This window comes from Chelon labrosus (assembly GCF_963514085.1).
Source record: "Chelon labrosus genome assembly, chromosome: 24".
NCBI lineage: Eukaryota > Metazoa > Chordata > Actinopteri > Mugiliformes > Mugilidae > Chelon > Chelon labrosus.
This window is the reverse complement of record NC_140357.1, coordinates 8098896-8115329: the sequence shown is the minus strand read 5'-3', so window position 1 is coordinate 8115329 and position 16434 is coordinate 8098896. Positions and strand designations below refer to the sequence as shown.

The 16434-nt window shown below is 42.8% G+C and overlaps 1 protein-coding gene across 1 annotated transcript; it reads right to left on the bottom strand.

Moving 5' to 3' along the window:
• Positions 1–7808: 7808 nt before the first annotated feature.
• On the bottom strand, positions 7809–15289 carry LOC311509180 (cyclin-T2-like). The gene is made up of 9 exons (XM_084574260.1): positions 15081–15289; positions 14421–14502; positions 14207–14335; positions 13108–13168; positions 12795–12857; positions 12578–12623; positions 10606–10769; positions 10019–10089; positions 7809–9929 (listed from the first exon to the last, which is right to left on the bottom strand). The coding sequence occupies exons 1-9, from the start codon at positions 15236–15238 to the stop codon at positions 8880–8882; spliced, it is 1824 nt and encodes a 607-aa protein (XP_084430386.1). The 5' UTR covers positions 15239–15289; the 3' UTR covers positions 7809–8879.
• Positions 15290–16434: the final 1145 nt, after the last annotated feature.

Sequence of the window (16434 nt, the reverse complement as noted above, 5' to 3'; positions counted from 1 at the left end):
CCAGCCTGCCATCAATCTTTCATCATATATGTAAATCTGTTTTTCACACTCATGCAAAACCAATTATACCTGTGTCACAAATGTCCATTGAATTTTATTGATAAGTGCTCTCACAATTGGCTGTTTGAGTGGGTTGAATTTGGCCACTCAACCGTGGACATCTTCACACCCACTCCACTTCTTTTTTTTTTTTTTTTTTTTTGTATATTCAGTTATGCCAGTTTCTCAATTACTGTGTGTGTGGGCTGGTGCAAAAATAAAAAAAAAAAAAAGAGGGGAAAGTTGGCTATAGCAAACATTCGCCATCAGCCCACACAGAATTATTCTATGTGATGATATAAATCTTATTAATTATGTGATAGCGGGCAGGTTTTTGCCAGACGTGATGAAAGGAGCGAGGTGTCCTCCTGATATACCTGGAGGAGCGATGGGCTCTGCAGCGGCGTTGGAGCAGGAGCGTCCGCGCTAATCCTGAGTGTAAAAATCACCACCGTGCCAGCGTTTATGTAAGCGCACACCGTGAGATATCGCAACTTTTTGAGGTAGTTTTCAACACATGATGTCCTAGATTCATATCTAGTGGTGTTAGTTAACAGGTAGCTGCAGACAAGAAATGCAGGCAGGGGATGGTGGATGTTATAACCAAAAATATTTTCCTAGAGCAACAGAGGCAAAATAAAAATAAATGCATTGGCAAACTGTTTTCTTAAAGTGTTTGAGGTTAAAGGTCAGCAGTGCAGCATTCAGGAGGTCTGAACCGATGTAAAACCCTCAATTTATCTGGTTTAATAAGAATTAAACAAACATATGACCCATTAATTCTACTTTAAAACAGGTCGAGCCAGGCTATTTCTCTTATTTAAAGGGGAACTATTACAACCTGGACCTTATTTCTGGCATAAAATATGATCGTTTACTCACCCATATAACTTTGGTGTCATTTGGAGTTGTTCGGACGATATTTAGATCCAGTGGAGCGCCGCATATATCCATATAGTGGAAGTGATTTGGGCACAGAAACGCAGCCTCTAAATAACGTATTATCTGCCGCGAAACTCGTTCATTTCACCAATATTTTGTTATGATACACTAGTGCTATTCCCCGCTGAGTCCAGAGTTACCTGTTATCTATTCGCAGACGTGCAGATGTTTGTTGTTCTTTGGCCAGCTGTTCCTCTCTCTGCCTCCGCATCCTCCTTTCAACGAGCTCCTCATCCGTATACTCTGGCTTAAAATGGTACGGACGCCTATCATAAACAAAGTCGTCGTCCACAACCTCAGAATCGGAAAAATATTCAGCCGTGTTGCAAAAAAACTAGCAGTAGCAAGTTGCAGGTAAACAAGCCCACTGTCGGGGGTGTGCACGGTGCTCAGAGATGACATCATCTAGGTCAGAGGTTAGTAGGTTAATCTACAGACCCTGGATGATGATAACAGGTAACTCCGGACTCAACGGGGAATAGCACTAGCATATCATAACAAAATATTGGTGAAATGAACGAGTTTTGCGGAAGATAATGCGTTATTTAGAGGCTGCGTTTCGGTGCCCCATTCACTCCCACTATATGGATATACGCAGATCTAAATATTGTCCGAACGACTCCAAATGACTCCAAAGTTATATGGGTGAGTAAACGACCGTATTTTATGCCAGAAATAAGGTCCAGGTTGTAAAAAACAGTAATTCCCCTTAAAGGTCCATATGCTAAGCTAAGCTAACTGGTTGCCGCTTTATTATCTTGTTTACAGACATGAGTGTGGTATCAATGTCACGAAACGCTGTCCGACCATTACAAGACGCAGGTACTGAGCGAAAGAAAAGTCTTTCAACATAATCTGGGTTTTTGCACAGTTGCTCAATTTTGATGTTCACGACTGTAGGTAGAAGGATGGGATGCAATGAATCACACAGATTGGGATAATGACATGCACTCGTACAGTTTTTTTTTTTTTTTTTTCCTTGAGGGCATTTCATGATGCACACAGAAAGTTATTAAAGTGGAGCTTAGCACTACTTAGACTTTTGAATCCTGCCTTCTTTCTTCTCCACACAACCAGCCGCTGTAGGAAGTAGGATACAAGACCGTTGAACGCAACCCGGCAGATTCTGTCATCAGAAAGTTGTTTAAGATTGCAGTTTACGCTCAGTTCCTTTTCTTCTTTCATCGTAAAGCGCTTTCTAGTTTGTATCCAGTTGTAAAACACATAATAGCGACGTGCCATCTTGGGAACGTCACCACAGACATCAGTTTGATATTCTGTCAAGGGCTTAGTCTTCTTTACTTCTTACATCTTTTAAACTTGTGGTCTAATATATGAAGAAAATCCTAAATCAATTATTTAATCCCTGTATCTGTTCATATTTTGACTCCCGTGCTTTAGATAAGTTTAAATGAATTTTTTAAAAGGTTCGGTTTACCTTTAGAGAAAAAGAGGCCAGTGTAAAGCAATGAAGGTTACACAGCTACTTAACGCAACAATCAAACACATTCAGAGACACTAAATGAATTATTATTATACTGTTTTAGATGAATAAGTTCACACGGGTATAAATGGACTTCATGCGTGAGTCAGGATGAGCGTTTGAGTCTTTGTTAAATGAATGTGAAGCTGAGTCAAAGAGAGAGAAGAGAAGAGCATAATGGGACATGAACACACTCTGGAGGGTTTATCTTGCAGCAGGTGCATCTTTTGGATATTCCTCAGACACACACAGAGGATTAGCTTTGTTCCATCACAAATGTTCACACACACACACGCCGAGGCATGAATCACTGCCTCGCACACCTCTCCTGCTAAGGACATGTTAGAAAATTGCTTCACGGCAGCAGAACAATGTATTTTATCTCAGTGTCAGTGCTGTAATATTTGACACAACATTAAGGGATCACAGGCAAACGTAAGACAAAAAGAAAAAAAGTTAAATAATACCCCTGCTGTGCTTATCTTGCTCGTAAAAGCACATACAGTTTTCTATCATTGTGTAACACTTCATATAGTCGAAGTTGACTCAAGATGCAGTTACCGCATCTCCAAACCGAAAACGAGCCACTATTTTCATCCGTGCTGCCTCACCTTAAAATATCAATAAAGCCTTCCAGCACCCCCACTGCTTCACCCCGCCGCTGTGAGCACAGAAAACCAGATTTCTATGCTCTGTCGACCCAAATCCAGCTTTGGAAAGCCTCAACTCCTACCTTTCCAATTCAGCTTTCTCAATAACCAACTCATCCTCCTCCTCACACTCCCACTCGGCCTCATAATCCATAACGTTTTGTTTCGCTGCCGCTACGCCAATGACACCCAGCTGCAACTCCCACGGAAACCAAATAGCTGTTCACTCTGCTAAGTACAGGACATCCTAGGACTTCTACAAGCGCCGTAATAGTTTATGTTTTTAACTGACCATCCCTCAACAAAAGAAACCAGAGCCAATTAAGGTAAAGAAATTTGATAAAAATAGGAAAAATAAACCTTGGCCCCAGCAGAATGTGAGTTTTTTTTTGTGCTTTTATATAATTTTGTTATATCTGCCGTTACACCTCGTCCTCAAACACAGAGATATACGAGACTCAATGTATAGCCAGTCTTCATATAGAGAAGGAGGCTGTCTCCCTTTGTTGTTTTGTTTTTTTGTCTTATTACTCACTTTATAACTCTGTTAGCAAACACAAGATCATGAGCTAGGTTAGTCATCAGCTGTTGCCATGGAAACCTAGCTCTTTCATAGCCGCTGCCGCCTGTAAATCTGTAAATAGCGTCGTGTTTACACATGTACACACTTTTTTTTTCAGTAATGACGGGAGTGAATTGCTAGTTTACATATTGTACGATGTATTCTTTAGAAAAAATATCCACATTTCCAAACAGCTTTATTGTTTTATTGCGCTTTGCATTTCCCGCGCCAAAGTTGCCCCTTGCTAGCTTGCTAAATTGTTAGCCTTGGTAGCTTCTAGATGCCACCACGGCCTTTCCTAGCACGGCTCTCGTGGCATTTTTGCTTGCGTGTCTTATCATCGTGTAGCTAAGAGCTGTTCACAAGCTTCCTCTGAGTAGACCAGGTCGTCAAGAGCCGTGAGACTGAACCAGAACAGTTAGCTGAAAGATGCTAAAGCACTCTGTAAAGCTGAATGAAACTGCGGCCTCTGTGGTCGCTATAGACATTAAGGTGTCTTAGTTAAGTGTTGGACCACAATTTTCTTTTAGTTTCTCATCTGTTGAGTGTTAGATAAGAAGATGGACGCCACCCTCATGTCTGTACGCTAAATGTTAAGCTAAATCGAATTTAGCCTAGCTTAGCTTAGGCTAGATTGGGAAAATAGCTTGCAGTTTTTGTTTTAGACAAGGTTTACCATCTACATTGTGTTAATTATGGATGTTATGTTAGCTTCAAACAGACAGGGTACCTGTTTCCTGCTGCTTTCTGCAGATTAGTTCAAGCTAAATGTTTCCTGCTTCATATTTAGCAAACACCTTTTCATCTATCTGCTAGCAGAAGAAAAGCAAACAAAATAAAATTCCTATTCCTTTGACTTCAATTCGGAAGAAGAATCCTTTATACTTTAACATTTGTGTTACAGCCACCTGTGTACTTTCAATTCCAGAATTTAGAATTAGAGAAAAATTAAAAATAAAATATTAAGATTATTACCAAATTCTTTCAGTTGCCGAGGCACTGATGACAAAAGCCTCGGCAGAGTATAAGCTGAACCATTAGGAGGGAAATAATTATTAGGGTAGGTATTTTCTTGGTGTTGTGATTGCAGGGTCATTATGCTCTCCCTAATGAAACAAACCAGCTGAGAGCCTCCATCTCGGCTGTAGCCGTTATCATCGCCCTTCAGAGAATATAAAAAGGAAAACACTTCAGCAGCAGGCTAATTAAAACCAGAGAGGTCTGGATGAGGAGGCCAAACAACCCACACAGGTGGCGAGCACGTCACTGTGTGTGTGTGTGTGTGTGTGTGTGTGTGTGTGTGTTTGCGTAGCGCATCATGTTTATGCATGTCTGCACGAGTGTGGGTGTGTGTGCGAGGCATGCAATTCATGTTTTCTCTTTTTCATTTGTGTGTGCTACCGTTGTACACCTGTAAGTGTGTGTGTGTGTGAGAGGAAGCAAAGGCCGAGTGTGTGTTTGAGGCGGCAGGTTCTGTTTGTGCACGCGTGTGTGAGGTGTGCGATTGTTAGAGGAGCTCTCCATTCATTTTAATGGCTTCAGCCTCCAACCGCTGTCGCTTCGTTCTGCTGCCTCCTCTGCTGCTGACAGGGAGGACCTAGCAGCTTTCATCTGACAGGACCCTGCTCAAATAGGCCATTGGTGCACCATAATTAGTTCAAATGTCGAAGCCGGTGAATTATTGATGATTGGGGACGAGTAGGGAGGAAGACATTTCACATCAACTATGTTTTTTTTTTTTTTTATTTTAGCCGTCTCTTTTTAAAGGACAGCTGGTGCTGTGCGGCTCCCACCACAAACATGAATCTCTGGTGTTCGGGCCGCAAGAGGATGCATTTGCATGAGGCGCAGAGATAAACTGGGGTAGTAAAGGGAATAATTACAGAGAAACACTGAAATAATGTCTTGTTTTCCGCTATGAACAGCTGGCTAAAGAGAACGCCACGGCTCCTTTTTTTGTTATCATGCTGCAAAACGGATACGTTGGCACTGGTTGGAAACAAAAAGTAAACCACACCATGAAGACAGAGGCTAATTTATGCTCCTGCCAATCATTGGATATAATTGCGCTACCATGGTATAATGGAGGCCCAGGCCCAGTCATTTTCCCCCTCCGGCTCTATCTCAGGTACTTAGAGGGGTTTCCATCAGCTCCTGATTTTTCAAGAGAGACCTCTCAGACAGAAATGACAATGGACTTTCAATTGCTTATAATTATGCCACTTTCCTGGACAATTTCCTGGGAATCATTTGCATTAAGACTCATATGGGCATTAAGTGCGCCACACGCTGCTCTGCGAAGGCCTTTTTGATCAACTCCGCCGCCGAAACTTACCAAGTGCCCGTGACATTTCCTGGAATGTCTTTGAGCCCCCGCCGCCCGACAGTTATCTGAATCTGTTAATTAGATGGATCAAGTCCAAAGTTTGTGGCGGTGAGAGGCTTGACACGTGCGAGCGTTGCGCGCCGAGGATCACAAAGTGTGCGGGAGACGCGCCTCGGATTTATGCCATGAAAAACCTGCGCCCTTTTTTTTTTTTTTTTTTTCAAGGTTATTCAAAACTGCGTCTTGTTTGCTTTTAAAAAAATAAAAAATCTTAAAACATAGGAAATGATGCTGGATGTTTGTACTGTTGATCAACTCCTGCTAGCATTAAAGGCCAAAGGTAATAGTGCCATCTAGTGGACACAAGGCAGAAAGCAGCTATGATTCGGAGACACATCATGAGATTAAGGATTTTTCTTGAGCATCTGTTCTGCAAAATAATAAATTTTTTGCTCGATTCATAAGCTTGACTTCAGTCCAAGTGTAACTTAATCACCAATTAACTTTTAATCTGCATAAACGATCAGAATGATATTAATGGATATTTGTGTGGGAGACCTTTGCCTGTGCGCCGCTATATACAGTATGTTCCTGTTCTTTGACTTGTAATTAGGAGCTTGGATGGTGTTTTCCTTTCAGATGGCTCTTAATTCTGGGATTTGTTGCTCACAAAAGCCGCTCTCATATCTCTTCCTCTCTGCGGATTTTTTCGAGCAGTAGGCGTCCCCTTATTCAGCTCGAGAGGTTGCTGAAAATAAATCACCACCCTCCCACCAGTGCGCGAGAATGTCCAGATGGTTGAATTTTCACTGACGTCCTCCCGCTGAATTTCCCCATTGTCTTCCACGCTAAAATTAGAAGGTAATAGTTGGTGAAAACGCTGCGTCTGCTGCCGAGGGTGCTAGTTAATTATCAAGAACTGGATTTATGGTCCGCCCACAAATGAACCGTGGAAGCTGGATTGCATTTGAGGGGCAGAGTGCAAAACTAAAAACCTCAAAACACCCCTGGAGGTTTATTTGAGGGAACGAACGGCAGGTTTCACAGTCGGGCTCTTCTGCTTCTTCCTCTCGCAAGAATGAAAAAGATCTCGATTATTAGGACCAAGAAATAATCATGTCTTATTGCCAAGTCAGTGGCCCAGCAAACCAACTACTAATCACTTTATTAAAGCTCTAAATGTGGTCACTTAATGTAATCAGTGTTGTTATTTGTAGCCTTTAACAATCAGTTAATCAATCGACTATATATAAGCAGACAGACGGCAAGAAGCAGCCATTATGTGCTCCGTTTTGATGAGAATTTTCTTTGGCGGCGTTTGACAAATGACTGTTTTATCTTCAAATGCAGCGAGGGCTTAAATTCAATGGGGAATAAATCCAATGTTATGAGGCCGGGATTAAACCATCTGCATGATTTGGCAGTTCTTTTCATTTCTGCATGCTATATGTGCTTTTGGAGGCCAAAATTAGGAGCTTAAATATTTAAAAAAAAAATGTTAAAATGCTGCGATTTGTGAATCTCGATAGCGACACTGTCCCAGTAGCTGGATGAGGTTTTAGGACTGGCCAGATTTGACATGGCAGAGGGTCGTGCACAGACTGAAAATAGGAAACCAGTGCTTTTAGAGACACAAAATAGGAGTAAAATTAAGCACCCACAGAAAATCTTGCATTGCCAAGTCCTAGGTACAAATCCAGGACAAAAACCTGCATTATTAAAACCAAATCTAACACAAAACAACAAAAACCGAGCCACCGAAAACATTCGCAGCCTCGTTTCTCACACTTAAAAGACAGAAAAACGTCTGTGATGTGTAAAAATCACTTTTACACCTTTTTATTTGGGCTCCCAATACACAAATCGAGGATATGTTCATCAATACAGAGTCTGCTTCAGATCTCATACACTGAAATGGAGGAAGGTCCGGACCGATGCAATAAACCGACAGATTTAATTGTGAACTACAGTCCTATATACACAACCTTAGCTTAGAGATCTGTGTTTTTTCTGAGAGTTAATAACATTTATTATACTGAATAGCGATTGACAAGGTACAATCACAAGGCCTTTTTGCAATTTTAGCCGCTATATTTTCGATGCACTTTCACAGCAGATGTAACGTAAACTTCATTTGTAGCTCTATAATGAGTCTGCACATTAAAGTTCAGGCGCGGCCCTGGAAGTCCCGATAGACAGCGAATAGACAGAAAAATGGGAGTCGGCCTCAGGTTCCTAATTCGTTTGGAACTTATCGATGCAACTCTTTGAAAAATAAGCAGACCGTGTTTTTTTTTTTATCTTTTTCTCTCCTTGAGACAGACGCCGAGGCTCTGCCGCCGTCTTCGTCAGCAAACGGACGAGGTGATACATTTCCACAGATACAGGTAATAAACCCAAACAGAGGAAGATTCGTTCTTATATCAAAAAAGTTCAAGACCTGAGAGTTTTTAGTGGAACAAAATGTCTCAACATAAAAAAAAAAAAAAAAAAGAAACAAAAAAAAATATAAGATCGTCTGTAAACTGTCACAATGTCTGCAAACACTAGCTATGTCTTCTCTTTTGTGACTGAAAACATGCACGTTTAAAATCAGCTCGCGTTAAAACACCGATTAAAATCCCATTTTTCCTCATTTCCCATTCTTAAAACGTCTCCGAATGTTTTTTGTTGTTGTCGTCGTTGCAAGCTAGTAGTACACTGCTCTATGCATATAGTTTTACATTTGACAGTTTGACGCAAATCATCAATAATCAGTGTGTAGACACGACTGAGGGCGATGCAGAACTCAGATAACTTAAGACAAATAAATTCATTTTTTAAATTCTATCAAACATGGTAATACCTTATTCTAGACAACACTGGGGGCTCTGAGGGTTACAAGTTCATTCCTTGGGCACTTAGTAAAGAGTCCAGCATGTCAAAAGTGTCTTTGTAGTCGGTGTGTTGGCCGTTGGACGTCAGCATGCCGTTGGTTCCGTCGTGGCCGTGGTGCTCCATCATCCTCTGGCTGCTCTCTGACGCGTAGTGAGACGAGCTCAGGCCTTTAGAGGCCCTGCTGCTCTTGGACGAGTGGTGGTGGTGGTTGTGGTTGCCAGCGTCAGAGTGAGGTCTCTTACGGGACGAGCTGGAAGAGCTCCCGTCGTTGCAGTGGCTGCTGGGAGCTCGCCCGGATAAGGAGTTGTCTATTGTCCCTCTGCCGCTTCCGCTGAGGGAGTAAGAGTGCGAGTGGCCGTGTTTCGAGTGGCGGTGGCTGCTGTGCTCTTTGTGCTTGTCTTTTCCAGGCAGAGTCCCGCCCTGCTCTGAGCCTCCGTGGCGATCCGACGAAACTTTGATTCGCATCTTGAGCTCCTCGCTCGTGGAGGAGCCGTTCTCTGCGTAGGAAGAGGGGATGCGGTTCTTCTTGGAGCTGGCCTTGTCTCTCCTGCCGTCGCCTGACTGGCCGGCCTGCTGCGACTGAGAGCGTTTCTTATGGTGGTGAAAAGTGACAGCGGGAGGGGCGTACATGTCTGTGCTCGGATCCTCCTTCACGCCGTTCTGCAAGGCCAGCTCCGCGGCGTGTTTCTCTCTGTACTTTTCCAGAGTCAAGACTTTCTGCGGCCGTGAAAAAGTTGCGGGGTTCACACCGAGTTGCTGGTGTTCACTACTAGACCCGCCCGACGTTTTGTGTTTGTGTTTGACCAGTGTGAAGTCCGAGTGGGGCGGCTGGGAGAACGTGTCGTAGTCGCAGCTCTTTGACTGGTCGTCCATTGGCTGGTAGGAGGCGTAGGAGGCTGCGATGGAGTTCAGGGTGGCCATATCTGAGTCCCCTGAGGTGGAGGGGAAGAAGGAGTTGGTGACACCAGGAAGGCCTTCTAAGGACGTCCCCTGGAAGGCACTGTCCACAGTCGAGCCCTCCGTCTTTGGCTTCTTAGCTGCTTGAATGGCCTAAAAGAAATACAACATACAAGCAAAAATCAGCACAAAACACTTATGTCTGGTGGTGTCCTCGCGTGACAAGCATTTATATAACTTACCCTCCAGTTTCGTATCCTCTTTAGCCGGCTGGGCGTCTTCTCCAGGATCTGAAGAAACTCGTGTGTGAGCTCTGAGCGCAACAAAGACAACCAGGTCAGTGATATATATATATACGCATACAGCACTATTACAATGTGTTTATACGTCTTTATTTAATATTTAAGATGATTTAAATTATCCCGACTTAACGCGAAAATCTAATTTAACTTTAACATCACCTCGCCTGCGGGCTGCTCTTCCATAAAACATAAGTCACCTTGAGAGCTTTAACAAGCAACAGGCTGTAACGACATGTTGCTCGATGATATATATTAAAATCCTGCGGCTAACGTGCTATTAAGTGACCCGACAACGGTGCCAGTTTTTTTGGTGTGGGTTCTCTTAAATGATTTATTAACTGCATTTGGCCCCGGCGCCGCTTTGTGAAAGGCGGAAATAAGCTTAACACTTAAACTACCAGTTCTATTAACTATTAGCGAATGCTTTTAAATCATTTACAGACCAATGTGTTGAACTATTAACAACAAAATTAACATATGACTTATATTTTCAGCCCACGACAAAACGGGAGGACAGCAGCTCTTACCGTCCAGCAGCTGTAACGTTACTGTGCGGTCCACGTACTCCCACCAGTTCTTGCCATCTGTCGACACGGGGATCTCCCAGTTGGACCACTTGCAGGCCAGGTGGATGCAGACGCACGCGACGACCGTGGGCCTGTACTGCAGGCAGAAGGTGGTGAGGTGCAAACTGCAGGAAGACACCAAAAAAAAAAACACAAGAGAGAGATACAACCGTGAGCTGAAGGGCTTTTACACTGACGTGCATGTGTAATATACTTTATAAGGGTTTAGCAGCGCAACATTAACAGTAGATTAATAGCAAAAAAAGATAAAAGTCAAATATTTCCATGTCACATATGCACAGCCTTACCTTACAGAACAGGAACATCTAAGAATATTTGTTAGGACATGTCCCTAAAATGTCTGAATGAGACATACACACACAGTTTCATGTGATAACATATAACTGTAGATACACTGAACCTCTACGATGCCTTATTATTGTGTTTTGATTTTAAAAGGGGGGAAATTATAAAAACACAAATAGTATATAACAGTGTTTCTCTGTCTCCTATTGAGAACGAATCTGAATTTCAGACTTGTTAAACCCAAGTGAAGCAAAATACTTGATTGTAAAAATTAGCGATATGAGGGCACATTTTAAGTGTCCCGTCACTGAAGCGTCGCGTAACATCAAACGTGGCCGCTCTGAGACTGAGAAACACTGTTTGTTGGTAGCCAAGACAAATGATTAGGCTTTAAATGTTCTAGGGTTAATTTCCCCTGCACCCTGAATCCCAAACTACACTGCAAACGTGTCCATCAGATTGATCTGAATTCCTACGAAGCATCAGACTGAAAGCAAATCTAAGCTAATTCAGGACAGACGACAACATTGCTCGTTGCTTCAAAAACAAAAGCTTATCAATCTTTCCTTACAACGCTCCCATCTCTGATCACGTAGCTTATCTTATATGTTTCATAACTTACTATTCGCTATGACGACTATAGGTTGTGACATGAGGAACCTGGCAACTTCTGGGGGAACTACTCTTACAGCGTTAGTACATTAAACAAATTTTACTTGATCACTGGACCACATCATGCCTGTGCAAAGCTGCATTTGCCCCGTGAGCTTCGGGTTAAGAGGAACTGTATTAGTCACCGCTCCGCTCTTTTGAAACCCACTTAAAGTCGCTTACGAGTGGTATTGATTCTGGCGTGGCTGCGAGTTTTAACGGCTCCTTCAATGAGCTGATTCAAATCTATTAACACATCTGGGTCTGATCTTCATCCCCTGACAGCTCTTCAGATGTCCGATAGGAGTCACTTCCTGATTAAATATACGCTTTTACTCATCGCCAAAACTGATTTTCATCTTGCATTTCTAAAGTCAAACAGATCTATACTTTAAACTTAGTTATGTAGAAGATCCTGTCTACCATCATCTGCTGGGACCATCAATCTCTCGTACTCGCATTTCAAACTAGCAGTGTCTGCAACACAAGCAAAGAAATTAAGCTACTACAAATACACACCACACAACCCAAAACTCCACAAGTTTGCAGTATAGTTTGGTGTTTCATTGTTAGCTCTTCTGGGGTGAAAAATATGCAACAAAAATTAAAATTAAATAAAGAACTGTGAACTGTACTTACCAAGAAACTCTATAAGTTTAAGAATCTTTAGTGGCAATCTATATTCAGGCTACCGTTTGAGCTTTTGTTTGTTTTTTGAGACATGTGCACTCCGTACCAAACAACCTTGAGAGGTAAACAGCACCACTACACTCCACTTTGTGCATTCAACCCCTATGTGCCAACACAGAGCCCTTGTACAATACACCGCACACAGCAGCCCGGCCGGTACTTCCCCACACTGGGGGGTTCCCGGGGTCGAGGCGCAAACAGGGCGTTGGACACAGGAAGGGGGACCCTGCAGGACAGGAAGCTATAGTGTGCCATTACAGTGCAATAATGGGAACAGGATAATAACCTGTTGGTAGCCATGAAATAGGAAGTCTGTGCCAAATCCTTGCTTGCTGTAAAAGAAGAAGAAGGTTTGTTTTAGAGCTTGATAACCATTTTAAATTCTAAAAAATTCAATTTATGCAGCTGACGGAGGAAATACCATTACGTCAGACTACCTCACGTAGCCTAAACCACACATTCTTCACAAGTTATAGGTTAGGAAAGAAAAAAAAATGCAATACCTCGCACTAGCTGGGAACATCTCACAACATCTGTGTGTGGATGATCAACTGTTATTTCAAAACCTGCAATCAAGCACGGAGATGATCAGTCAGCGGCGCAAGCACAACCTCAACAGAAGCGCGGCGCCAGAGATTAAAAAAAAAAAAAACCCACATGTGTAAACCACATACTACCAAGAAAAACCCGCCTGTTAAAGATTTGAAAATGCAAACGTCATGCAAGCGGCGTCGACATGCCCATTTTTTATTTTTTGCATGTATTCTTTTACAATGTCTGGCTGCAGAAACCAGTAAAAACTGAGGCTGCACTCACCCAGCGTTTGCAGCACTATTGTTTCCAGTGCTACAAGCTCTTGTGCATGCTGCTGGAATGCCTGGAAGAAAAAAGAAGAATTTAAAAAGAGCTTCCAGATAACACTCACAAGAAAAGGCATTGCCAGTGCATATAACTTAACGGTGGAAAACGATTCTTTGAGAAGACTTTTAACTTTTATCATCAAAATGTCTGGAGGGGGGGAAAAAGGCAGCAGTCTGAAAGTGATCCAAACCAGCTCCTTTGTTTTTATTCTACACTCAAGTTTATTGTTCCCCTCGACACGGACAGCTTCTGAAAATCACACCGTTCTCCTTCTATTTGTATGATGACGGGGACTTCTTAAATGGCGTCTGATGATCGATCGAGCTCCCGTGGGTCACACTGAGCTTTCTGGTTTCACTTTCCCTCCTTACTCCATAGCAAGCAAGAAATCAATAAGAACGAATCTGTGTATATATATATATATATATATATATATAAAAAGAATCCTGCTGATTTCTTCCTGCCGAGCCCAAAACTATTTCGCCACGCGGCAACATTTGCCGCGAACCCGACTCAGGGTGTCAGACAGCTGTTTTTGAGGACTGAGATACCAAATTAAGCTTTCGTAGCCTTTATCACGTTTGGTTTCGATATTGCTGCAACCAGTGATTAACTTTAATAGCTTAGATAACCATTTCACTTATAAAACCCCAAAATTATAGCTCACAACGAATGAATTTTCAGACCCATAAATTAAAAGGACGCCCTAGATTCTAACAGCGGGGGGAAAACTGGAATTCGATCTTGAAAAATAGGTAGGCCAGCTGACCATTTGAGTCGTTCTGTGGCTACGGGTCTCCTGCAGCTGATATCTTATCTCTCAATGACCTCATAGCAGCATGTGAGTGTAGGGAGTTACCAGTTTAAAGAGGCATATTCACAGCAAAAAAACAGAAAAGAGGCTCAACGTCACGCTTTAACCGTTTCATCTCTGCATCAACACAAATATTGCTCGTGTTAGAGGTTGTCACGACACAAACACACACACAGCTGAGAAAGCAACACCACTAAACAGGCAAGACGAGCGTCCACCCCTTAGTCATAGTTTACTTACATTGCTTTTAGTGTCTAGGGCTGGCTCTTGTGGGTTAATGCAGGCATGGGCTATTTTAATGACGTGCTCCAGCTTCCTGGGCTGCTCTTCCACCTTAGCTGCCAGGAACAACGTGGTCTGTGAAATGATCTGGAAAAAGAAAAAAACAACAAGTCAGTCTTCACAGCTTGTGCCACCGTGTAATTACAGCAAAATCACTGCAGTGGTAACTCACATTTCTATGAAACTTGGTGAAGGAGTGGACCATATAAAACCTGTGCATATATACTATAGCGGTGTTGATTATTAGTTGAGACCTGGGGAAGCAGTTAAGGACAAACACATGGGTGATGTACAGTCAAAATAATCCAGCAGAACTGTGACTTGTTTCAGACTGGAAACCGTAGCACGTTAGCATCGAGTGGGCTGCTAGCAAAACGTGAGCCCGCAAGAGAAAACCACGTTAAAACCCAAACACAGGATCAAGTCATTAGCTTCGACTCCTCAGATGGTTTAAAAGTCCGTTTATAGAGTCGTATTATGTTTAAAATACACTTACAGTAAGTGCTCGTGCACATTTAATCCCTGTTATCATTAAGGCACAAAGCTAACAATAGAATATGCAGTGTTAAGACACACAGCACAATAGCTAAGCTAAGCTAGCAGGCCTCACCACTATTAGCGCTACTTATAAACGTCGTCATAGCCGTTTCAGATTATCCCTCTTATCAAGTGGGATTATATCAAACATAACGAAGCTTTTTAAACGTTTCTAAGAGTTAAAACGTTAAAGGACACAAGCCTCGAGCTTGTAGCCTCCTGTTAGCTAATGCTAACCCGAGCTAACCCGTCTATCACCCGGCCCAGAGTGTCTCTTGCGTTTCAGAAAGGATACACGTTGAGTCTCTGGCCTATATCTTGGATTAAGTTGGCGGCCTGCTGCCGGTAAGAGAGCTCCCTGTCGGCCTCTATTCCGCAGCGTCGAGACGGGGTGTTTTCGAGCTGCTCCCGGGTGAAGAGCCATTTCGTAGAGGGTCCCCGGTGCACCGCCATTACGCTCCCACAGCCAAGCCCGACGGTGCTAGCATCGGGGAGGGAGTGGGGCGACGGGGGCACCGGAAGGACGAAATGAGAAACTGAGCTAAAACCGGTCGTCTGGTTTCTAAACAGCGCCCCCCAGCGGTCGGTGGTGCAAACAGCACCCATTCTTACAATCCTGCCTTCAAAACACTTATTTTAACCAAAACAAAATGCATTAATTCACATGTATGAAGTAGATGTTTTTAGCCTTTAGCCATTAGCTAAAAATAGCTAAATAGTTTAAATCAGATGTGTTGAAATACCCTTATTAGCCACTAGGGGGTCACACGTGTACTGCATCAATATTACAGCAAATTATTTGTTGACTGGTGTGATTCAGATGATTATTATTATTAAGGTGAACTAAATGAAAATAATAGACTATATAGAAATGTATATACCAACTAATTGTGGTAGATATTTATGTTTCCGTTTGATTTAGTGGGCATCTGCTTAGATTATCCGTTACTTTGGCAGCTACATATCCAGAAACATGTGAAATGTGTCTCAGCTTTGTTTAATTTAATATCATAATATAATTTAGAATGTGCAGGTGCAGAAGGTCCTGGGTTCGAAAACCTATGGGCCGACTGGAGCCTTTCTGTGTGGAGTTTGCATCTTCTCCCTGTGTCTGCGTGGGTTCATACTCCAGCTTCCTCCCACCGTCCAAAGACATGCTCATTAGGTTAATTGGTGATTCTAAATTGGCCGTAGGTGTGCATGTGAGTCTGTATGGTTGTCTGTCTCTCTGTGTGTTAGCCCTGCGATGGACTGGAGACCTGTCCAGGGTGTACCCCCGCCTCTCGCCCGATGACATCTGGGATAGGCTCCAGCAGACCCCCACGACCCTTAACAGGAATAAGTGGGTATAGATAGAAGATGAATGAATGAATGAATGAATGTGCAGGTGCCTAACATTTCCACGGCAGACTGACACCACATGCAACCCCCCTGCAGTACTCGGTGTCTTCCACTGAAGGGTAGCAGAGACCAAAATTAACCAAAACTGATGCCGCTCAGTGTTGTTGTGTCTGTCTGGCTCCAGCGCCACAACAAAGATTAATGTAAACCGATGGTTTTGGCTGGTTAATGTTAAGAGAAGCAATAACCTTGTCTCACAGCTTATTGACAATGTTACAGTTTAATAATTTATAAATTCTCAATGTGAA